Here is a 22,760-nt window from a genome sequence, read left to right as displayed (position 1 = left end):
ACTGCCCCAGCTTCTGCCCTCTTTTGGCCAGAGAACTGAGAAAAGTACGAGGCAGCTTCAAGTAACCAACTCAAAGAACTCCAGGGAAGGCTTTAAGATTTTCCAGGCTCTCAGTCTACATTACTTGTTGGGGGTTCCTATCTTTCCAGGGAATCACTCTACATACACCATCACTGAATGCAAGCAAAGAATTTTACTCTTCTCATAAACATCCGAAATCAATGACTGTCTGTCCTGCCTCTACTGATTCTTGTACAGTGAGCAATTCAAGAACTAAACGGTTCCACCCACCTAAACCTCAGTCAAAACTTATAATGAACAGTAAGGAAGCTTAGTTCTATGGATAGGATTCAGTCACTCTCTTAAGCACCCAAAAGCTTTAGAGCTAAGATGTTCAGTGGGAACACTTACCCAATATGGTTGGTTCTTAAAGAAATTTCCAGTTCTCTTAGCACTTGTGTGGATTCTTGAACACGCCGTCTGAATTTCTATAATTCAAGAACACATATTCTCACAAAAGATACTTTAGCAAGTGTTACAATGTAGCTTCCTTGTAATAAGTTTAACAACTGTAGCTTACTTGTAATAACTTTAACAGAATACAGAAACATCTCTGCTTCTAAAGTGGGCTTCTCTCACATTTCTTTTTGGCAAAGCACACAGATTTTTCTCATTGTTAACAGTCAGCTTATGCACAAGGACTAGGGAAAATGACTTATTTCATGTAATAACTGTCTCTAAGTAGCTTATTTTTTTCCCCTACCCCACAATACAATACCTATGTGTTGGGGTCCCTAAAATCATTCATTTCAATGATTCAGTAGGGCTCACAGGACCCAACATATAGCTATCCTTACAGCTAGGATTTATTACAGCAAAAAGTTACAAAGTATAATCCACTAAAGGAAAAGGTGAACAGCGTGAGGTCCAGAGGAAACCAGATACATGCTTCGAAGTCTCTCCCGAGATGAGTGACAAATGACAATATTTGTGAAATGTTTTCAACCAGGGAAGCTCACTGGAAACAGCATTGTCGTTTAGTTACACAGTTATGTTGACTCTTTGCAACCCCGTGGACTGTAGCCTGTCAGGCTGCTCTGTCCAAGGGATTTCCCAGGCAAGAATATTGGAGTGGGTTGCCCATTTCCTTCTCCAGGGGATCTTCCCGACCCAGGGAATAAACTCATATCTCCTCCATTGGCAGGCAGATTCTTTGCCACTGAGCCCCCAGGGAAGAACGGACACTTAGTACCTGGGATTTCTATTGGGGGCTCATCACTTAAACACTCTCTGCCGAGCACATACCAAAAGTGCAGACTTCCAGAAGGAAAACAGGCACTCTGCATAAACCATGTGGTTGGCATCAACAGTTCAGGCACAGTGAGTCATTATCAACAGGGAATTCTGGGAACTCTCCCAAAATTCAAGTGTCCGGTTGCCAAACGAGAGCCAACCTTGCAAGCATGCCTTTCCGAGGTGGCGATCTCAGACCTGCTATGTTTATTCTTTTCTGCATTACCTCACATGGAAGGTTCCTCTAGACACTTCCCTTCTACCTGACGAATGTCAAAATTCCATGTGTCCTCAGGATACCTGGGCTCCTTCTCTGCGGCCATGACTGCAGAAGGAACAGGGTCATCCAGCTCCAAAGACAAAGGTGCCACAGGCCAGCCTTGGTGCCCCAGGGCAGACTGGACTCCTGCTCAACCCAGATGGGCTCCGGCTACCCTTGCCTCCTCTTCTGAAGGTCCCTGTGCTTCTCCACCAGCTGCCTCTCCAAAGACTCTCAAAAGTTTCCCCCCGACTGCCGTTCCTGAAGCACCCTGAAGACCTTCTCAGGTGTGCAGCATCCAGGAGATGTGAAATAAAAGCATCCCTGATGCCATGAAAAAACAGAGCCACCCCCAATTTGTCAAGAATGGCTTAGGACAAAACAGAGTCATCTGTAGTTTGGAGGGACATCTAAGCCCAGTGCTTCTTGGAGAGCTTTTCAGCAAACGAGGACTGGCCTGTGGTCACACAGCTGAGGAAACCTCTTCCAGGTGTGCCGGCTGCTCCCGAGGGGCCAGTCCCAGGGCAGAGTCACAGGCCTTGGGCTGTCTGCACACGTGCCTCTCGGAAACAACTCAGCTACGCATTATGCACAGTTCATCCCCTACAACCTGTGCCAGCTCCCTAACTCAGCCTTATGCTTCCTCAGGGAAGGTCATCCCTTATACAGAGTGACAAGGACGACCGGGATACCACCAAGGATCTAACTGAGCACAAAGGAGGACCCGCTGAGGGACCAAGAGGCACATATCAAAACAATGGAGCTCAAAATACTGAGATAACAGGTATGACAACAATAGCAGATAATATTTATCGGGCATTTACTATGGAAGGCGCTACACTTTGCAACTGCAGGATTAACTGAGACACAACTAAACTGACTTCACCGCGTGTTCTGTTCTCTAAGGGAGCTGTCTGAATTTCAGTCGGACTCTGCACCAAAGAGAAACCTTGGCATATATTTCCCTAACACATAATGACTGCCAACACTCTGCATCTGTACAATGTACCCAGGATGCTTTAAAAAACTTCAAACTGTGTGCCTGTGGGAATCAACAACAACAAAAAAAGAGTTGGGTACCATTTATTAGCAGAGTTCAGCCTCCCCCAGCCCTCTCTGTAAAAGGCAGGTCCAGGGAGGAGCCTGCGGAGACAGCTAAGCCCTGGAGACCCATATAATAGGTTTCCTTTTCCATCTGCAGCACCCACAGAGAACCAGACTCCTCTCTTCATGGCCCATCTCCTTTGTCCACGCCAGACATGAGCACACCCCTGTAAAGTGCAGACTGAGAACTGCCTGGTATATTAAATAAGGAGGCTGGTTTGGAGAGATATCTAATTTAGGCACTTCCTTCCCTGCCCCACAGGGTTTCATTTAAAACTACTTAGAAGAAATAGAATATGCTTAAGAATTTTTTTTTTAAGAAGATAGCAAATTAAGAATCTTCAATTCAATGTGAACAAAAGATTAATGAATAAAGTACTTGAGGACTCCAGATGCAGTTAAGGGGAGACTGCTCAGTTTAGACTGTCTGGCTAGAATGGGAAGCCTGATTGCAAATCTTTTACCCCTTAATGCAACTGAGAATTGTAAACTCATTTCAACTGCAAGCCATGCCTTACTCCAAGCAAAATCTCCTTTTCTCCAGACTTTTAGCATGACAATTATGTTGAGCGGAACAGATCATTTCCTACTGCCAGCTCCTGACAGAACTCTTACTAAAGTGGGGATGGTTGATCCAATGTCCATTTTAAGTTTTTGGTTTTTTGTTTTCCTGAGAGCTGAATGACTGATCTTGAAAGATAAGGCACAGGCCAGATACAACCATTCAGATGAACACAGAAGGCCAGGGCAGAGATGTCAGGAATGAGGGTCAGTCCAAAGAAATACCCTTTGTCTGGGGTCTCTTGATGAAGTTATTTGCAAGGAAGCAAAACACTTTCCGTGCAGCTGATTTGTTGTTGCTTTTCATTTTGCATCCTTTGCCTTATTCTTTATCCTTTTCCAAGGGAGAACTGGAACTGGGCCAGAAGATCCCACCTCCTCCCTCCAACCATCTTCCTCCCCAGGGGGCTCGGGGCTGGAGTCTAAGTGCACTCTAGGAGTTTTCGTATCTTGCTTTTTAAAGAATTTGACAAACACTGAGATGACTGTTAGGGGATGGGAGATACTCTGGGTGAGGGGACCTCTCAGTACTGTACCGGATTCTGCCACGTCTAGCTTGGGGCTTCCCTGGTGGCTCAGATGGTAAAGAATCTGCCTGCAATGTGGGAGACCTGCGTTCCAACCCTGGGTCAGGAAGATCCCCTGGAGGAAAGAATGGCTACCCACTCTGGTACTCTTGCCTAGAGAAGCCCATGTACAGAGGAGCCTGGCGGACTACAGTCCATGGAGTCACAAAGAGCCAGACACGACTGAATGAGTAAACACACACACACAGAGCTCAGGATGAATGTGCTCAATGCTGGGATCTAAGCCATCTAGCCAGAAGGTTTACAAGCTAGAGGATTTCTGAAAATATTTCTCATATAGAATTGCTGCCCTTGTGCAAAAGAAATTTTTTTTCTGTGTTCTGTTTTATGCATATGGGTACACCTTCCTTTAACTTCCTCTAATCTGATGAAATTGAAGGCTGCTATATCCTTGGGGAGGGGGACAAGAAAGAAATTGAGAATGATGCAGCTGTCGCCCAGTGGGTAAGGAGAGCGTGGGACGAATTGAGAAAGTAGCATGGCAACATACATATTACCATATGTAAAATAGGCAGCCAGTGGGAATTTGATGTATGATAGATACAGGGTTGGACTCTGAAGAAAGCTGAGCAGAAGAATTGATGCTTTTGAACTGTGGTGTTGGAGAAGACTCTTGAGAGTCCCTTGGACTGCAAGGGAGATCCAACCAGTCCATTCTGAAGGAGATCAGCCCTGGGATTTCCTTGGAAGGAATGATGCTGAAGCTGAAACTCCAGTACTTTGGCCGCCTCATGCGAAGAGTTGACTCATTGGAAAAGACTCTGATGCTGGGAGGGATTGGGGGCAGGAAGAGAAGGGGACGACAGAGGATGAGATGGCTGGATGGCATCACCGACTCGATGGATGCAAGTCTGAGTGAACTCCGGGAGTTGGTGATGGACAGGGAGGCCTGGCGTGCTGCAATTCATGGGGTCGCAAAGAGTTGGACATGACTGAGCAATTGAACTGAACAGGGAGCTCAAACCTGGTGCTCTGTGACAAGCTAGAGGGATGGGGTGGGAGGTGGGAGGAAAGTTCAAGAGGGAGGGGACATATGTATACCTATGGCTACTCGAGTCATGTTGATGTACAGCAGAAACCAACACAATATTGTAAGGCAATTATCCTCCAATTAACCATAAATAAGTTATAATAAAATAAAAAAGATTTAAGCAGCTGTCTCATTTAGGGGACCAGACAGAAGTTCTGTGTTGAAAAGAAACATGTGTACCATATTTAGGAGGAGGGTATTAGGGCACTTTGACAGGTACATTCTTAGAAGAGGAGGCTATGTCATACATGGCTTCTAGGTGACAGCAGAGGCCCACAGACCACTGGCCTCATCACCCCTAGACTTTATTTCTGCTTGTCTATAAAGCAACCACAGGACAAAGGGCCAGGAAACATCCCAAAGGAAATAGTAGTTGTTCTCCTTTCCTTGGTTTCTTTTGGCAGAGGGAGGGCAGTGCTTAGAATGGAAGCAGGAAACAAAATTTAAAAATGTATCTCCAAGCCAAGAGACCCGGAAAGAGCAGCTAACTAGGAAAAGTGTGCCTTTCTGCTCCTGAGTCACATGCTGAAACAACAGAGGGAATTCAGCTCAAGATATTGTCAGGGCAGCCCTGAAAGCAGGAGCTGTGGCAGGTCAACCGAAAAACAAGCGCCGTCTGGTGACAGGCCCTTCACCCATCGTGAGCAAGGGCAGCTCTGCCCTGAGACATCCCAGGGCTGATCCAGGCCCACCGGGCTGTGCCAGGCTACATGCTTTACCACGAGGCATCAGTTTAAACCAACTGTGTGGCTGCACAAAGCAGAGCTTGTTTGTAGCAGAAGAGAGTCTGCTGAGAATGGAATCAGCTATTCTCTCCTTACCTCTCGGGCCTGGGGCACGGCTGGGGGAGAAGCCGCGAAGAGCATCAACACAGGATGTGAGCACACAGCTGGGATGACAAAGCCCCAGTGATTTTTCAAGGTCTCTGGAAATGCACCAAGGCATGGAAGACAAATATCCTCTTTGCGAGGCCTTGTTTTTCTGGGGGCCTGAACACCTCTGAGCTGAACTAACTACCCAGTATAATTATAAATGGCAGCTACTCAATAACCATCAGAGGTACATGACTCCCATCTCAGGAAAGAACTTTTAAACACATTCTCAAGAGAGGATGACTTTTTTCTTTGTCTTTTCATGTTGTCAGGCTCAACAACTCCAGGATTGTTTCCCCAGAGGCATCGGCAGAGTTTATAACAGAGAGGAAGGAAGGTCTCCTCCAGGGCACGAGGATTGTCCCTGCCAGTGAGGAAGCGACAACACGCAGTGGAAACAAATCCATCTTACCTTCCTGGTTACTGCTGGATCCAGATAGCCTTTGAGCTTTTGAATATAAGTATGGGGAGGGTTCTTCACCTGGAATCGTTCCTGCAGGAAGCATGAAAGTACAGTGAAAAGCATGAAAGCTCTGAAGGCATGAAAGTCATAATCACACAGATTGATGCCGCTGATCCAAAGCCCAAACGCACCCACAGACTCACTGTGGTGCTGCAGAGAGTCATTGGTTTTGAATCTTCAGAGTAGATCTTCTTATCCCCTCTTTGCCAAGGAGGAAACTGAAACGTAAAGGTACTCAGTCCTCCCCTAAGATGAAGCAGCGAGTCAGGGACACCAGTGGATTCAAACCCATGTCTGCTCAACTTGAGAGTCTGACCTGCTTTCCCCATGGGGCTCTGCAGCTCCCTTTCTGGAAATAATCTGCCTACTCTGTGTGCAGGGTCCTCTTTCAGCAGGTCTTCCATCTGTTGCATATTCTTTGAAGCTCTTGTTAGCAGATCTTTTTCTTTTGAATTTTTATTTTATCTTTGGAAATACCCAAAATTTGACTTAAACTAAATTGTTTCAAAAATGAGCAATGAGGCTACTGCTCAGAGACTGCAGTGAGTATGTGCACATTTGTGTGCATGTGTGTGACCATTAAAGGACTCCTAAGGCAATGGCACCCCACTCCAGTACTCTTGCCTGGAAAATCCCATGGGCTACTGCTCAGAGCCTGGTGGGCTGCAGTCCATGGGGTCTCGAAGAGTCAGACACAACTGAGCGACTTCACTTTCACTTTTCACTTTCATTCAGTGGAGAAGGAAATGGCAACCCACTCCAGTGTTCTTGCCTGGAGAATCCCAGGGACTGGGGGAGCCTGGTGGGCTGCCGTCTATAGAGTCACAGAGAGTCGGACATGACTGAAGCGACTTAGTAGCAAGGCAGTTTCCAAATCAGAAAACCCCAAAATATTGTGACTAAAGACATAATCACTGAAACAGCATATTATACACACACACACACACACATATAAAACACATATATCTCAAGGTGATATTTGAATGTAGATCTGGGCTGAGGCCTGAGACTCTGTATTTCTACCATGTTTCATGCCAATGCTGAGGATGGAAAGACCACTGCTTGAGAAACTCATGTCCATGTGTATTAGATTGTATAGGCCATAATATCCGAAGCAAAAGAAGCAGTAGTAAACTGGACAAATGCAAAGGCCCACACTATAAAATGGTTAAGTACTACACCACAGGCATATCATGATATACTATATTCTGATGAAAAAGAACACACTGTATTGCACGGTGCTATTTGGATGGATCTTATAAACCTGTGGGGGCTTCCCAAGTGGCACCAGCGGTAAAGAACTGGCCTGCCAATGCAGGAGACCTAAGAGTTGCAGGTTCAGTCCCTGGGTCGGGAAAATCCCCTGGAGGAGGGCATGGCAACTCACTCCAGTATTCTTGCCTGGTGAATCCCATGGACAGAGGAGCCTGGTGGGCTGTGGTCCATAGGACTGCAAAGCATCGGACACGACTGAAGCGACTTAGCACAGCAAAGCACTATAAACCTGATGTTGAGATGAAAAAGAATACATGATTTCTTTAACAAGAGGCAAAATTAAATACTAACGGTGAGGGACACACACATGGGTGGTTTACTCTCGCACACCTACACACACACCGCTGAGTGATTTGCATAAAAATAATAGTCAAGGACCAAGATGGGGAAGGGGAATACAGACTGATTCTGAGAGGCTGGCAATGTTCTTTTTGACCTACCACTAGTTACACTGTGCTGATTTTATCTTACTTATTATGCTATTCTTAAATTTCACAACTTTTCCTGTATACAAGCTGTTTTTGACACACAGAAAAAGGTTATACAAATCAGCTCCAAAAGGGAAAAAACAAAGATTCATTATGAAATCAGGACAATTCTTATCAAGTTTTTTTCTACACACCACTCAAAAGATGTTTTCCTAGGAATTATTTTTAGCTTGATTATTGTTTACACCAAAATGGAATTCAGTGTTTCACAACGCTGACAATTGGCCAGCATGATAAGTGTTTGTTTATCCCATATAAATTTGTATTTCTTCAACACAGGGAACCACAACATTCTTCCTGGTCCACTCAAAGCTTCTGTGCTTACAGATTTAGAAATGTTAAATTTCTATTGCTAAATCTTATTATTATCAAAAGATAATTTTACTAGTGAAGAAATCTATTTTATTTTATTACTTTTGAATATTACTTTAAAATAAAAGAAAGTGGCTTATAGTGAGACATCTATCAATACTTCCCCTTTACTTAAAAATGATCACGGCAAGTTTCATAGTATACAAACTTGCTCTACACAGAACTGTTTAAAAGAAAAAGGTCAGCTTATTATTTCTAATTATCCCCCTGAATTTTCAATCCCACAAGCAACTTCTAAATAATGATTCACACATATCTGACATCTTGGGTGCCACTGTGTCTATTTATCAAGTCCTAATTTTTTTTTTAAGACTACTCACTAAGGAATCAGTTAGGATCCAACTGTCACAGGATTTTAGCAATAGTCCAGCTGAGGGCTAAAATAATAAACAAAAAGCATCCCATTCCCAAAATGAACTGATAAGTGACCTAGAAACCAGTTATTATTTCCAACCTTGTGTATGACAGCAGCTGATGCCTGGGATACACCTGGATATAAATGAAACAATGCTTTTTAATAATACAATCCAATTACCCCAATTTTTAGACATCCCATGACCATCAACAACTCATATTGTATTCTATTCTACTATAGCCAATACTACCTCCGTCTCTCTATAAAGTTCCTAACACATGAAACTCAGTGAATTTTAACTCTGGCTATTGTAGCATTTGCTTGAGGACCTAAAATTTTAAATCTGTGGACAGTTACTGAGAGATTCTAATGTTTCTTCTTGTAGACAATGTCTTCACACTACAAGAGCTATATTTATTCTTTTAAAATAATTTGGCTGACTAGCATATATAATATTATTGACATTCACTCAGTAAAATCCTACTTTCTTTCTTAAGGTAGTTTCCTGTTTCTTACTTAAGACTGTGGTCTTGTCACAGTCTGTTTGGCTTTTGCAAATAGACACATTTGCTGGTCCTGTTGACTTGATTGATTACCTTATAATTAAGCCTTTGAAATTATGAATAGGGTCTAAATTTAACAAACATACTTTTTCAAATGTGCTTAGGATTTGCAATTGTGTTTTAGGCATTTTTCCTTCACTTGTCTGAGTAACTCACTAATGTTATTTCTAAGAAACATAAAATGAAGAAAATTGATGCCTTAAAACACAGTCAGGGGACTTTCCTGGTGGCCCAGTGGTTGAGACTCCATGCTTCCAATGCAGTGGGGAAACTAAGATCCCACCTGCTTACGCAACCAAGAAATAAATAAACAAAAAGATGATGATTGTAGATAAGTTTCAAAATGTCATTAAAATGTAAAAAAATTAAAAATAAAACACAGTGGGTCTACATCATGGTGACTTCTCAAAAAACTGCGACTCTGCCTACCTTCAGGGATTCAAGTAAAATTTGTATAGAGGAAAAATACAAAGCCCAGCTATTTTCCTACAAGTTGGAGTTGTTTGTCTAACCTCAAAAGGAGCTACCATTTGAGTTATAAATCCAGCACCCAGTGCATCAGGCCTTTTCTGTCTGTCTCTCTTCAACATGGCCATTTGGACAACAGAAACATTTGGGGGAATACACTGGAGAATTTCAGTACCATGCCAAAACATATTTATTTTGAAGAACTTTGGGTGGATTATTGGCACCATGCTCATTTAAATGAATTTTTTTTTCTCTAAGTACTAGAATTTTAGATTTTGCATTGAAACTCAAAATTGGTATGACTGCAGTTTTCCATCATCCTCACTTCTGAGACTCCTTCATATTCCACATGTTATTTTCAATAACTAGTTACCTGCTTGTTCAACATCATTGATAAACATAGCTTAATTAGATTAAGCCCCTAACTTATAGAAATATTACACATTATATAGAAATTACATTATATAGAAATATTGTTCTTAGGGATAAAAATTTGGTGATTCGTCAATAGCAATGAATAAGCCATCTGAAAGGGCTTTAAAAATACAAATTCCTTTCAAAATATCTAATCAAGCAGCATCACTACCACTCTGACCTCCTGCCATTTATTTCCTTGCGTGACTGAACTTTATTCATGAGATATTTCTAGATGGGAAATAACAATGGCTCTGAGGGTTTTAATTATTCTCCATAAACACTCAAAGAACCGAGCCCAAATCCATTTCTTACTATTCAGGACATTATTGCTAACAAACTGCATTGAAAGAACCATGGGAGGAAAGAGAGGGGAGAACAGACCTTAGAATCTTCATGAAGCATCTGAGCCTTTCGCAAATATTTTATTTTAATAAATTAGAGTGTTAGGAATTCAATTTCTCTTGTAACAACCAGAAAATGTCTTCCCAATGCTAAAAGCAAGTTCATTTATACAAGTCCAGGAGCACAATTACCCTTTCCTTTGGAGCAGCACTTTCTGTTTCTCAAAGATAATCAACTTATCTTTCAACAACACTTTACAGTTTACCATATTCTTTAGACCTCTTAACTTCTCAAGCCTCCCTACCTGCCAAGTAGGTATTAAGTCCATTTTACAGATGAGGAAACCAAAGCTCAGAGAGTAAATGATTTGCCTTAAATCGCACACACCTACACACCCAGGACAAGGATTTAAACTCAGGTTTTCTGACTCTGGTCCTTGTTCCTTTCACTACACTGTCATCAGTGTGCCCATCTTGCTTTTGATAGAAAAAAGAAAGAAAGAAAGTGCTCAATCGTCTCTGACTCTTTGCGACCCCATGGACAGTAGCCTGCACCAGGCTCCTCTGTCCATGGGATTTTCCAGGCAAGAGTAGTGGAGTGGGTTGTCATTTCCTTCTCCAGAAAATGCTTTTGATAGAATAAGTTTTTAAAAGACAAAAAACATGCTCTACTTTGAGTTCTAATATATAGATAAATACTTGGCACCCAGTCCTTAATAATGTTCAAAGAATTAAAGTTCTTTTAGATGCCATATACAAGTCACTTCTCACATAAATTACAGGTTTTGAAGTTTAAAAGTGCACGAAGAGACTGAGCACACTCTGTATGGGGCACACACCCCGCAGGTTCTGTGCCAGATATGTCAGCCACACTCGGGTCATAGCTAAACGACTTCTGCAGATAAGCTTGTGCTGTACCTCTCACGGCTCTGAAACCGCCGAGTGACTTCCGTAATTACACATTTCTCATTAACTCAATCCACTATGGCTTACACCAGTGTCCCCTCTCCCCACTGGCCACCAGCAAAATCACTGACTACACACAGGCCAGCCCTGCAGATAAGGAAAAAAACAAAGCATTGACTGGATTCCACTAACAACCATGGTTCAAGTCTACAGCAACCCAAATTAGAAAACCAGGTCATTCGTGTAATGACCTATAAGGGAAAAGGATCTTAAAAAGAGTGGGTATGTGTACATAACTGATTCACTTGGGTCTACAGCAGAAACTAACACAGCACTGTAAGCCAACTCTACCCCAATAAGGGCTTCCCTGGTGGCTCAGTAGTAAAGAACCCTCCTGCCAACACAGGAGACGCAGGCTTGATCCCTGGGTCAGGAAGATGCCCTGGAGGAGGAAATGGCAACCCACTCCAATATCCTTTCTGGGATAATCCCATGGACAGAGGAGCCTAGTGGACTACACGGGGTCACAAAGATTCAGACATGACTGAGTGACTGAGTGTGCATACTCCAATTAGGAAAAACAAAGAAAGAAAATCAGGTCATTCTTTAAGGAACTTAAATGAAGGGGCTGTGAGAGAGAAGTGCTAGATTCATTAGCTAAGTCACCGTGCATGGAACTCATCTGCTATGCTACAACACGGCCTTCTCTATTAGACACAGGCAGCCTTAGATTCTTTCTAACCAGCTGAACTGTTTCTCCAGGGCATCCCTCCATGCTGCTCTCTCCTCACCTAAATCTAATAAAGTTTGTCATTGAAAACCTTTCTGCATCAAGGTTTGGAATCGGACATTCCACTCACCTAGGATATTTATCATCCCTTGCATCCTCTCCATCCACGTGTATAATTATATGAGAAATTACTTAATTGAGGTTAATCTGGCATTGGCTGGACTAACAACAAGCATGTTATAAGCATTTCCGCTCCATGAATTCTATTTGGATAAGCAACTCCAAAATCAAACAGAATTTCATTCAAGTTTATCTTATACCTTCATATTCTCAGGTTTACAGAAAGAAACTACAGTGAGTCTCTAGAAAACGAATGGCTCATGGGAAATACACTTTGTGTTGAGTTTTCTCCCTGTTTGGGACAGTCACGGGTCACTGGCTCTATTACAGTAGTGGATTAAGCAAAGCTATACAAACTGCTTAAACACCCTTAGAGACAAATTAGACATCACCATCATTATGCCATTATTAATGTTTCATTATTCCGCTCCTATAATAAATTTAGATGGTGAAAATTCAAAGGGCTTTTTTTTTTTTTTTTTTTTGCTTTTGGGCACATCATAAGCTCTCCAAGCTTGAATTATTTTTCTTCCTAGCTGAAAGTATTTGGGCTTCCCTTCCCAAGGCTGAGTAAGCGAACTGTTGTCTCTAAATGAGCTCTAATTACAATCAGCATCACTACTGTCAGTGAGTAGTCATTTGTAGGACTTAACTTGGTGCTCAACGCTCTTCAGAGTTACACTGACAGGAATAACCTATGGCCTCAAAGGGTTTCCCTCTAAAATGGATAACACTGACATGAGTAGGTGAGGAGAAAACTCAAAAATAAAATGTTGCATGAATCTTGGACATAGACAGAAGTGATTTACACAATATAGCAGAGACCAAGAACTAGTTGTGGGTGCAGGAAGTGGGTGCAGGAAGCAGGTGCCAAGACCTGAACCCAGGTTTCTAAGCAGAGGGACTAAGGTAAGCCATAACATCTCAGCCCTCACAGGGGTAACAACTTACACACACAGGGAAAAAGCTCACACAAACAGACCCAGGTTCCCTTAAGAAGCTGAGAGTATCAAAGTCCGTGAGGGAATATACATACCTTATTTCCCCAAAAAGGGAAAGAAAAATTCTGAAACTTCAGAAAGGCTGCCAGATGACTACCCCACCTACAGAAAGTGTGTGCATGAAAGAGGAAGACAGTTAAGAGAAAACGAAGAAAAAGTTTTAAGACTCTAAGACTCTACCTACTTATAACAATAGACGGCCACGAAAGCACTTTCGCATGGAATTCTAATTTTGTCTAACGACTACCAGAGGCAGCTAGTGCCAGCTGTGCTATTTAGAAGGATCCCTGTGGTTATTACTGGATGAAAACATTTTACTAGAGAAGTCCTAGCCTCTGAACATCTTAAATCTTGCCATCACATTTAGGTCTCCTTTTTCCAGGCACTAACATTAAATATGCCAAAGTGAAAAAATAAAAAATAATAATAAAAATTTTTGTGGTCATTTCATTCTTCCATTCATCCAGAACATATTATGCAAGACACCGTTCAAAAAGCACAAAACAAAACAAATTGGATTCTAAAGCGTTAAATCTCATCTGAGATACAACAGACACTTCTGTAATACAAAGTAGAATATGATCAGAGCCATATGTGATCCTCTGGAAGTTCAAAGAAAGGTAAGGCTCTTTCCAACCGAGACGATCAAAGGAACTTCCCTGAAGAAACTGGCTTTTGAATTGCGTTTTGAAGGACACACAGCATATAGATATCCTGGGACAGTGTGAGAGGCAGGAGACAGAAATTTCCAGATGGGGAAACATGAAAATAAAGGCAGAGAAGCACAGGGCGTGTGCTAGCAATTTCAAGGGGGCTTTAGTTAGGTTCCAGTAATGCAGTTTACGAAAGGCAGTGGCATAAAGGAGCTAAACAGTGAGCTGGAAAAGACAAAGGCAGATGTCAAATAATAAGCAAATGTGTGCATATAGAATGGATAACAGGGAGCCTACAAGGAGTTCTAAATAGTGGAAGAACATACAGTTAATACCATATAACTCCCCTTTCTCTATTCCCGACTTTAAAAGTTGGCCATTTCTGCCCTTAGACTAGACTTGACTAATCAGCATGTCAGATTCATTCCACAGCCATAGTTTCTTGGAGAGCTGTGAAGCATTCTTCAGCTCTGCATATGAAATCATTTTCCTAGTCTGAGAGGAGAGGACAACCTTCCAAGTGCTCCATTACAGCTCTCAGACTGAAAATAACTTTTGATGAGACTTTTCCAAATGATTTCCTTTATTTAGACTAGGAAAAGTCTCTTCTAGCTCAACAGGTCTTTCCTAATCAAAACATCCTATAATTCATTCCCTAATATGTAATATTGATTTGGTTTCTTTAAGCCTATTCATAGTTCATCATTTCCTATTTAAAGTGTTTGAATTGAATTTGTAAGAAAGGAGGCCATACTAATAAAGCTTATTATCTTCTGCTGTCCTAAGCAAAGACTGCACCATGACTGTGCTTGCCACGTAGCAGTATTCAGTAAGGGCAGATGTCACTGTTATTGTTATTGAAGATCTAAGAATGGGCAGAGCGATGGAAGTCTGCATTTATACTGGAAAACTTTCAAGATAATCTTCAAATCCTTTGCTCTGTCCCTTCAAGAGCCACAGCTTTCCTTTCTTCTAGACTGGTATTTCTTAAAATATACAGAGCCAAAGACCTGCATCTGAAGAGGCTGAAGATGTTTTTTAAATTGCAAAAATTCTCCTGACCCAATCACAGTACCAAGGAACTTGTAGTTTCTTAAATTCTCCAAGTAGGCCTTCTGCCACTAAAGTTCACTAATCATAGCTTTAGATTATACTTCCAACTTGGATAGCTGAATCCTCTTTATTCACTCTATAAAGGGAATGTGCATATCCTTGGTAACCAAAGACTTAGGAATATTTTCAGTTAGGTTTAAAGACACAGAGTTACATTATAAAAACTAGAGGTACAGTCCATGCTTTCGTGAAAAATTTGCAGTATCCCTGGGGATACTCTTCCTATAAAAACACAAGTGGTATAAACACACCTTATTGTTTCCTCATCTGAAAAATGGAAATATGAAACCCTTTTCCTCCATTATCACATATTCCTAAAACCTTTAAGTCTTTATTGAATTTGTTACAATATGGCTTCTGCTTTATGTTTTTGGCTGCGAGGCATGTGAGGTCTTAGCTCTCTGACCAGGGATCAAACATGCACCACCTGCATTGGAAGGCAAAGTCTTAACCACTGGGCCATCAGTGAAGTCCCCCCAGACCCTACTTAATGATGCCTTTCAAACAAGAATAACACACTGCAGATATTTTAGAGTCTCCTAAGCTAACCATTTGTCATACAAATATAAAATATATAGGAGGGAAACAATAAATAATAGTTCTGATCCTGACCAGGGCAGGGGGAAAAAAAGAAAGTCTTAGATTCCTTATAGAAAAAAATGTGTATCTCAAGATTCAGAAAGAGCAATAATATTTTTCAGTCATTCAACAATGTGAAAGCATTGGAAGCTCTTGTTTTAAGAATTGCTTTTCTGCTTCTCTGGTGACTCAGACAGTTAAGAGTCCATTTGCAATGCAGGAGACCCAGGTTCAATCCCTGGGTCGGAAAGACCCCTTGGAGAAGATGATGGCTACCCACTCCGGTATTCTTGCCTGGAGAATTCCATAGAACAGAGGAGCCTGGCAGGTTGCAGTCCACGGGGCTGCAAAGAGCTGGACATGACTGAGCAACTGATACTTTCATTTAGGGCTTCCCTGGTGGCTCAGATGGTAAAGAATCTGTTTGCAATGCAGGAGACATAGGTTTGATCCCTGAGTGGGGAAGATCCCCTTGGGAAAGGAATGGCAACCCAATCCAGTATTCTTACCTGAAGAATTCCACGGACAGAGGAACTCGGTGGGCTAGTCCATGCTGTTGCAAAGGGTTGGACACAACTGAGCAACTAACACTTTCACACTTTCTGGACTGTAAGTTATACCATCTGGATTCTCTGAAACTTCATTTGCCCCAATTCAAACAGTGTGCAAATACATGGGTAAAATTCATAGAATTTCAGTAGGTGCTTGGTGAACCAAAGGGCGTAATTCATATAAATAAACCTTCAAATTAGACAGCATGGGAAGAGATGGAGATGGAAGCTACCAATAATGTCAACAAGTGACTGGTACCACACAGAAAACATCCTTATGAACAGAACATAAGGATGAAAATCCAGGAAAAGTTATCAGATCTTAATCACTCCCATACCAATTTCTTTCATTTACTCAGCATAGATGTAAAGATAAGAATTAAGCAGATGTCACTGAGATAGTGGTCTACTGTAGAACTTGGTTTTGATAAATGTATTGCTATAGATAGCATTAACCACCCTTCTGCAAAAGGGGACCAATGAAGTGGTGAAAGGCTGTTCAGAAACAGTATCTCTCTGAAAATAAACCACTGGAAATTTTCATTTTTAAAATGTATCACTTGGACTTTCCTGATGGTCTAGTGGTTAGGAATCTGCCTGCCAATGCAGGGGACATAGGTTCAATCCCTGTTCCAGGAAGATTTCATGTGCCATGGGGCAATTAAGCATGTGCACCCCAACTACTGAGCCACCATGTTGCAACTCCTGAAGTCCACACCTAGAGCCTGTGCTCTGCAACAAGACAAGCCACCCCAGTGAGGGGCCCACACACCAAAACGGAGAGTAGCCCCTGGCTAATCACAACTAGAGAAAGCCCACACGCAGCAACAAAGACCCAGCACAGCCAAAAATAAACAAATAAATCTTTAAAAATTAAAATGTATCACTTAAAATAGCCCTAAGAATCATGAAATACCTAGGGATAAATTTAACAAAATATGTGCAAGACCTGTACACTAGAAACTTCAAAACATTCCAAGATATTAAAGACCTAAATAAACAGAGATGCCATATACATAGATGGGAAGAACCAATACAGTATTGTTAAGATCTCAGTGCTGAAACTGATCTCTGGAGTCATTGCAACCTCAATCAAAAGACTTCAGGATTTTTCTTAGAAACTGACAAGGTGATTCTAAAATTTATATAAAAACGCAAAAACAAAACAGAATAGCCAAAATAATTTTTACAAAAGAACAAAGTTGAAGAATTCATACTACCTGGTTTCAGGACAGTAATCAAGAGTGTTGAATGGAAAAAGGATAGAAATAAAGATCAGGGAAACAAAATAAAGGAAACAAAAATAGGCCCACACATATATAGCCAATTCGTTTTTCAAAGATACTAAGGTGGTTCATATAAAAACTACAGTCTATTTAACAAATGGCTGAAATAACTGTATATACATATGGGGAAAAAGTAGTGAATCTCCAGCCTTACTTCATTTCATGCATAAAAATTAACTCAAAATAGATCATAGACTAAACACAAAGATCAAAACCATATATTTTCTAAAAGAAAACATAGGAGATAATCTTTGTCTGACTTAAGTGTGCAGATTTCTTAGGCTATAAAAATGAACCACTTAAAAAATAAAAGATAAACTAAATTCTGATTACCAGAAAAACTTTAATTCTCTGAAAGATACTTATGAATATGAAAATGCAAAGCACAAACTAGGAGAAAATATTTGTAAAATATATGTGATAGACTTGTATCTAGAATATATTTTTAAAAAACTCTACACAAAGTTGGAAGTAGGACCTGATACTTCTGGATTATTTGACATCAGCTCCAACTTAATGGTACCAATTTGTTTACTCTGTCATTTGAAGTTGGATGTTTTGATTAATTTTCTAATAAAATACAAATGTATCAACAGTAAAAACTTCAACAGTTCAATAATAAGACAACCTGATTTTTAAAAATAGGCAAGAGATTTGAACAGATCCTTCAACAAAGGTAGTACACAAACGACGAATAAGCACATTAAAAGATATTCATCGTTAGGGAAAGGAAAAGTAAAACCACAGTTCCAGATACCACTGTGCTGTGCTGTGCTTACTCCCCCAGTTATGTTCAACTCTGCAACACCATGGACTCTAGCCCGCCAGGCTCCTCTGTCCATGGGAATTCTCCAGGTAAGAATACTGGAGTGGGTTGCCATGCCCTCCTCCAGGGGATCTTCACAACCCAGGGATCAAACCCAGGTCTCCTGCATTACAGGTGGATTCTTTACCAGCTGAGCCACCAGGGAGATAACACTATATATCCATAAAAATGGCTAGAACAATAGAAAACAATACCCAAGGGGTTGTGAGGGTCTGGAGTAACTGGGACTCTATGACACGGCTGGTGGGAATGCACAATGGTCCAGCCACTTTGGAAAGCACAACTGGTAAACTTTGTTGTATATAAATTATACCTCAGTGAAGATGATTAATAAACAGTAGCTCAAAGTAATTTATTTGATAATTTATTTACTTTGTTACTGAGCATACCTCTTTCTAAAGGCTATTCTTGATATTTTGTTGGTCTCGCTTGCCATAATTAAAAAGAAATCCACAAGCTAAATAGTCAACTTTACCATTAATACATTTGTAATAAATAATGCACTCCAAGGGGATCATACAGATCTCTTAGATTTACAATTTCCAAAATATTTACATAAGTCATTCATACTTCTACTTAAACAAATAAAAATTCTGGGAATTGTGTCACAGCTGTTTCCATCAACGTCCGACTGTACCTGCATTCCTCAAATTATTACTTTATCTTCACTGACATTTCATGAGATTTGCTTTGTCCACCATCCTTATTCAATCTGCTGTAGTTTAAGGCAACCCAACACACATCTCTATTTTCCTAGATATATTTTCACCTTTTAAAACATAAAAACAAAAGTAACATGTGCTACCAACCTGAAAACCCAAATCTTAAAACTAAGTTCCAGTTGGGTCTTTTATGATTTCCTTTAGATATTCCACAATTTCCTATTTAACATAATAAACACACACTTACCCACTTCTTTCTAATAAGCCCTTCTTTTAATCTTCAGATCACAAGGTTCAGATAGTTTCAATCTGTGATGCACATGGTCAAAATTAGTCATTAAATCAGGCTCTCAGGCAGTGCCTGACAAGGACGGGCTAAAAAGGGACGTGGAAGCAGCTCCTTTGAAATTGGTCATCGTTGAAAACATTTGCTAGCTGTGACAGAGATATATTAATACAATAACGCATCTATTACGGGTGTTTATTTCATAGGACTTTAGATGGACTTGGAACATTCTATGTGAAACTATGAGCCCATACCTCAACAGCCTAGTCAAGCTGTTGGATCAAAGTTTTTGTGAAGAGGTAACAAATCTCAGCACAATGATGGTATTTCTAGTACCTGAAGATGCTGCAAAACCATGGTCTGGTCCATAGCTAATATCCATCATGTTGATACAGATTACACACAATCTCTTCCCCTACATACAGCTGTATGCATAAACCCAAACCACATTTCTAATTCACTTTCCTTCTATCTCTTTGCACCCACAACATCTACAGTCTAACTGGAAATCAAAACCAATTCCTTATACCTATGGCTGATTCATGTTGAGGTTTGACAGAAAACAAAATTCTGTAAAGCAATTATCCTTCAATTAAAAAACAGATAATTTTTTTAATTCCTATTTTTGCTATTTAAGTGAAACTAAAATGCTATTTTACTACTATGGCAGGGATAAAGACAACAGATACCTTAATTTCCTCAGTGACTTCAGAAAATAACTTCTTTTAAAACATGTAATTTAAAGTTCATCAAGATCTACAGTGAATGCTACAGAGAAGTAGGAGAGAATATGGGACTGAAAGCTCTGTTTTAAATTTAGTCTTGGGACTTCCCTAGTGGTCCAATGGTTAAGAATCTACCTTACAACGCAGTGGACGTGGGTTTGATCATTGGTCTGAGAACTAAGATCCCACATGCTGCAGAGTAACTGAACCCAAGTGCTGCAACTAAGACCCAATGCAGCCTAAAGAAATAAACGTAAAAGAAATAAATTAAACCTTTTCATTGTGCTTGTATGTACTTAGTCGCGTTCAATTCTTGCAACCCCATGGACTGTAGCCCGCCAGGCTCCTCTGTCCACGGAATTTTCTGGGCAAGAATACTGGAGTGGGTTGCCATTTCCTCCTCCAGGGGAATCTTTCCAACCTAGGGATTGAACCAGAGTCTCTTGCATTGCAAGGCGGATTCTTTAACTGCTAAGCCATTGGAGAAACAATCTTTTCATTATTTATGTTTAAGATGATGTCTTATTCTTTCCTGAAGCCCTTCTTTTGAAAGATTCAGCACTGTGTTTTCTGACCCACTAGCGTCACAGCACCCAGCTCATCACTCTTCACAGTGTGTACTCAATAAGTCACTTAACTGATGGATGGATTGATGAAAAGAGCCACAATCACACGGTGGTGATCCACGTCATCCACTGGCGGTTTTTTCAAAAACCTTTTCCAAACCATTATGGTGCTTCTCAGAACATAAAAAATTTTCAGTATTTTTTTAGTATCAGCTCAACCACTTGCCGGATAACTTCCCAAAAGTCACTTGACTTATCTTTTTCATGAAAATTAAACAAAAACAACCTTCCACAGCAAAGGTGATGAGCTAGATTTCCAAGGCTTAAAATAAAGTAGTATTCATACTACCTGGTTGAAATTCTCAGCTAATACACCTTAATAAATAAATTACCTCCTAAAAGATAGTATCAGAGGTCAAGCTCAGTGTAGCTCATATACATTAAATTGACTCTCTGAGTCGTCCTTTCCTGTAATAGTATCCCCAAGTTTACAAAAGGTGCTCATACAATAAAGCTTTCTTAAAACAGCATAACCAAGTTGTCTGAGTCAGCTCAGGCAATTTAGTTGTTTTAAGGTGCAGGAAGCGGGGTGGGGGCGAATTAGGGGGTCTTGTAATTCCAGTATTCACAGGCAGGAAGGCAGGCAATGTGATGTTCATGTTCATTTTGGCAAAAGATAAACTCTTCACATCAGACTGAGCCCCAGGCCTCTTGCTCTGGCTGCTCATGCCAAATAGCACTTCTGAGAAAGCATTCACATCAAGCTGCCAAAAAGGATTCCTTTAAAAAGAAATAATCTCCCCTCCTTGTTTAGCTGACCTTCTCCCCGTTTTCTGTTCCTCTCTCGATCCCTGTGGGAAAGGCCAGCGTCCTTTCCCACTATAAAAATTGTGTGACAAAGGGCACCTCTGGATGAGGGAAGATGTAAACTGGTTTCCGGGTTCAGGCTTAATTTTCCATGACTCCAGAGATAGTAAACATCAGAAGGCTCACCATACAGAGAGTTGGCATCTACTCCTCTGACAGTTTCTCCATTGTTTCAGAATTAAGAAATCGGAGGCCTGGAGTAAGTCATTATGGAAGAGAAACTTTGCTTTCTGGAGGGAAACTGAAAGAAAGCTGTCTTCTTTTTAAGAGCAACTAACTCAATACGTTTCCTCTAGTTTGGAGACTTCAAGAAAAGGACAGTTCCTTTAAAATCTCAACCCAGAGACAATTCTTTTTTTTTTAATTTGGCAAAAATGCATGTCCCAAAGCCAATCATGCCTGGTCTGGTCCCCTACTGGACCTCATAATAGACTAGTATTATACTATTCAGTTGGCCAAAAAGTTCATCTGGGTCTTTCCATAACATCTTACAGAAAAACCCAAATGAACTTTTTGGCCAACCGAATATTAACCATTTAGAGTTCTTTCCAACTCCAAATATGAGGTCATCTGTTTTGAGAGAACTCAGACTCATATCCTCTCTCACTCTACTCTTACTCTCACCTGTACGACTAAATGCGTACTCAACGGATAAACTAATAAATACATAAAAATTTTTTAAGTTGAATACAATCTAAAATGAATTAAACTATCAGACTATCAAAATTGGTAATCATAGCAGAGACTAGCTGTTTACTAGGGTCACAAAGAGTAGGACATGACTGAACAACAACACTTGCCACTGCCTGCTCCAAAAAACTCCCCAGGTGTGCACCTCGTTTTCGTCTTTTGATTGCAAAGCTGAAACTTTATGTTGAAAACAGCCTTACCTGGGTCCCTGATTAATAATGTAGAATTTAACACCCCGTGATCAACAGTACTAAATTGGATTGTTATGTGAAAGACAAGCTTGTTATGTAAATCATTAAGTGTCTTGGGTATCTACATAGTGGGTCCCATGGTGTCCCCCAACCCCTATGTCATGCCTATATCCTAACCGCGAAAACCAGTGAATGTTACTATATTTAGGAAAAGGGTCTTTGTGGATACAATGAAGTTGAGGATTTTGAGTTGAGATCACCCTGGAGGATGCAGGTAGGCTCAAATCCAGTGCTAAGTGTCCTTATAAGAGACAGAAGAGAAGAAACAGACACAAGAGAAGAGTTTGAAAAGGCCATGTGAAGAGACTGGAGTTACACAGCCACAAGCCAAGGAATGCCTACAGCCACTGGAAGCTCGAAGAGAGAGGAAGGGTTCTCCGCTAGAGCCTTGGAGGGAGCATGGCCCAGCAGACAGCTTGGTTCCAGACTTCTTGGGCCACCAGATCTGTGATAAAACACTCTGTAGTTTTAAGCCATGGAGTTTATAGTCATTTGTGATG

General features: G+C 40.9%; 1 protein-coding gene across 7 annotated transcripts in view; it reads right to left on the bottom strand.

The window, feature by feature from the left end:
- The window catches only part of FMNL2 (formin like 2), a 329,619-nt gene that overhangs the window by 102,167 nt on the left and 204,692 nt on the right, over positions 1-22,760 (bottom strand). For all 7 annotated transcript variants that reach the window (XM_040229083.1, XM_040229081.1, XM_040229084.1 and 4 more), the window contains exons 3-4: positions 6,119-6,199; positions 412-488 (exon numbers count right to left, since the gene is read on the bottom strand). In XM_040229083.1, the coding sequence (XP_040085017.1) occupies positions 412-488; positions 6,119-6,199 (158 nt within the window). The remainder of the gene's footprint in view (positions 1-411; positions 489-6,118; positions 6,200-22,760) is intronic.

Source organism: Oryx dammah, unplaced genomic scaffold, assembly GCF_014754425.2.
Source record: "Oryx dammah isolate SB20612 unplaced genomic scaffold, SCBI_Odam_1.1 HiC_scaffold_27, whole genome shotgun sequence".
NCBI lineage: Eukaryota > Metazoa > Chordata > Mammalia > Artiodactyla > Bovidae > Oryx > Oryx dammah.
Note: the sequence above shows the minus strand (reverse complement) of the source record. Positions and strands in the feature narration are given on the sequence as shown.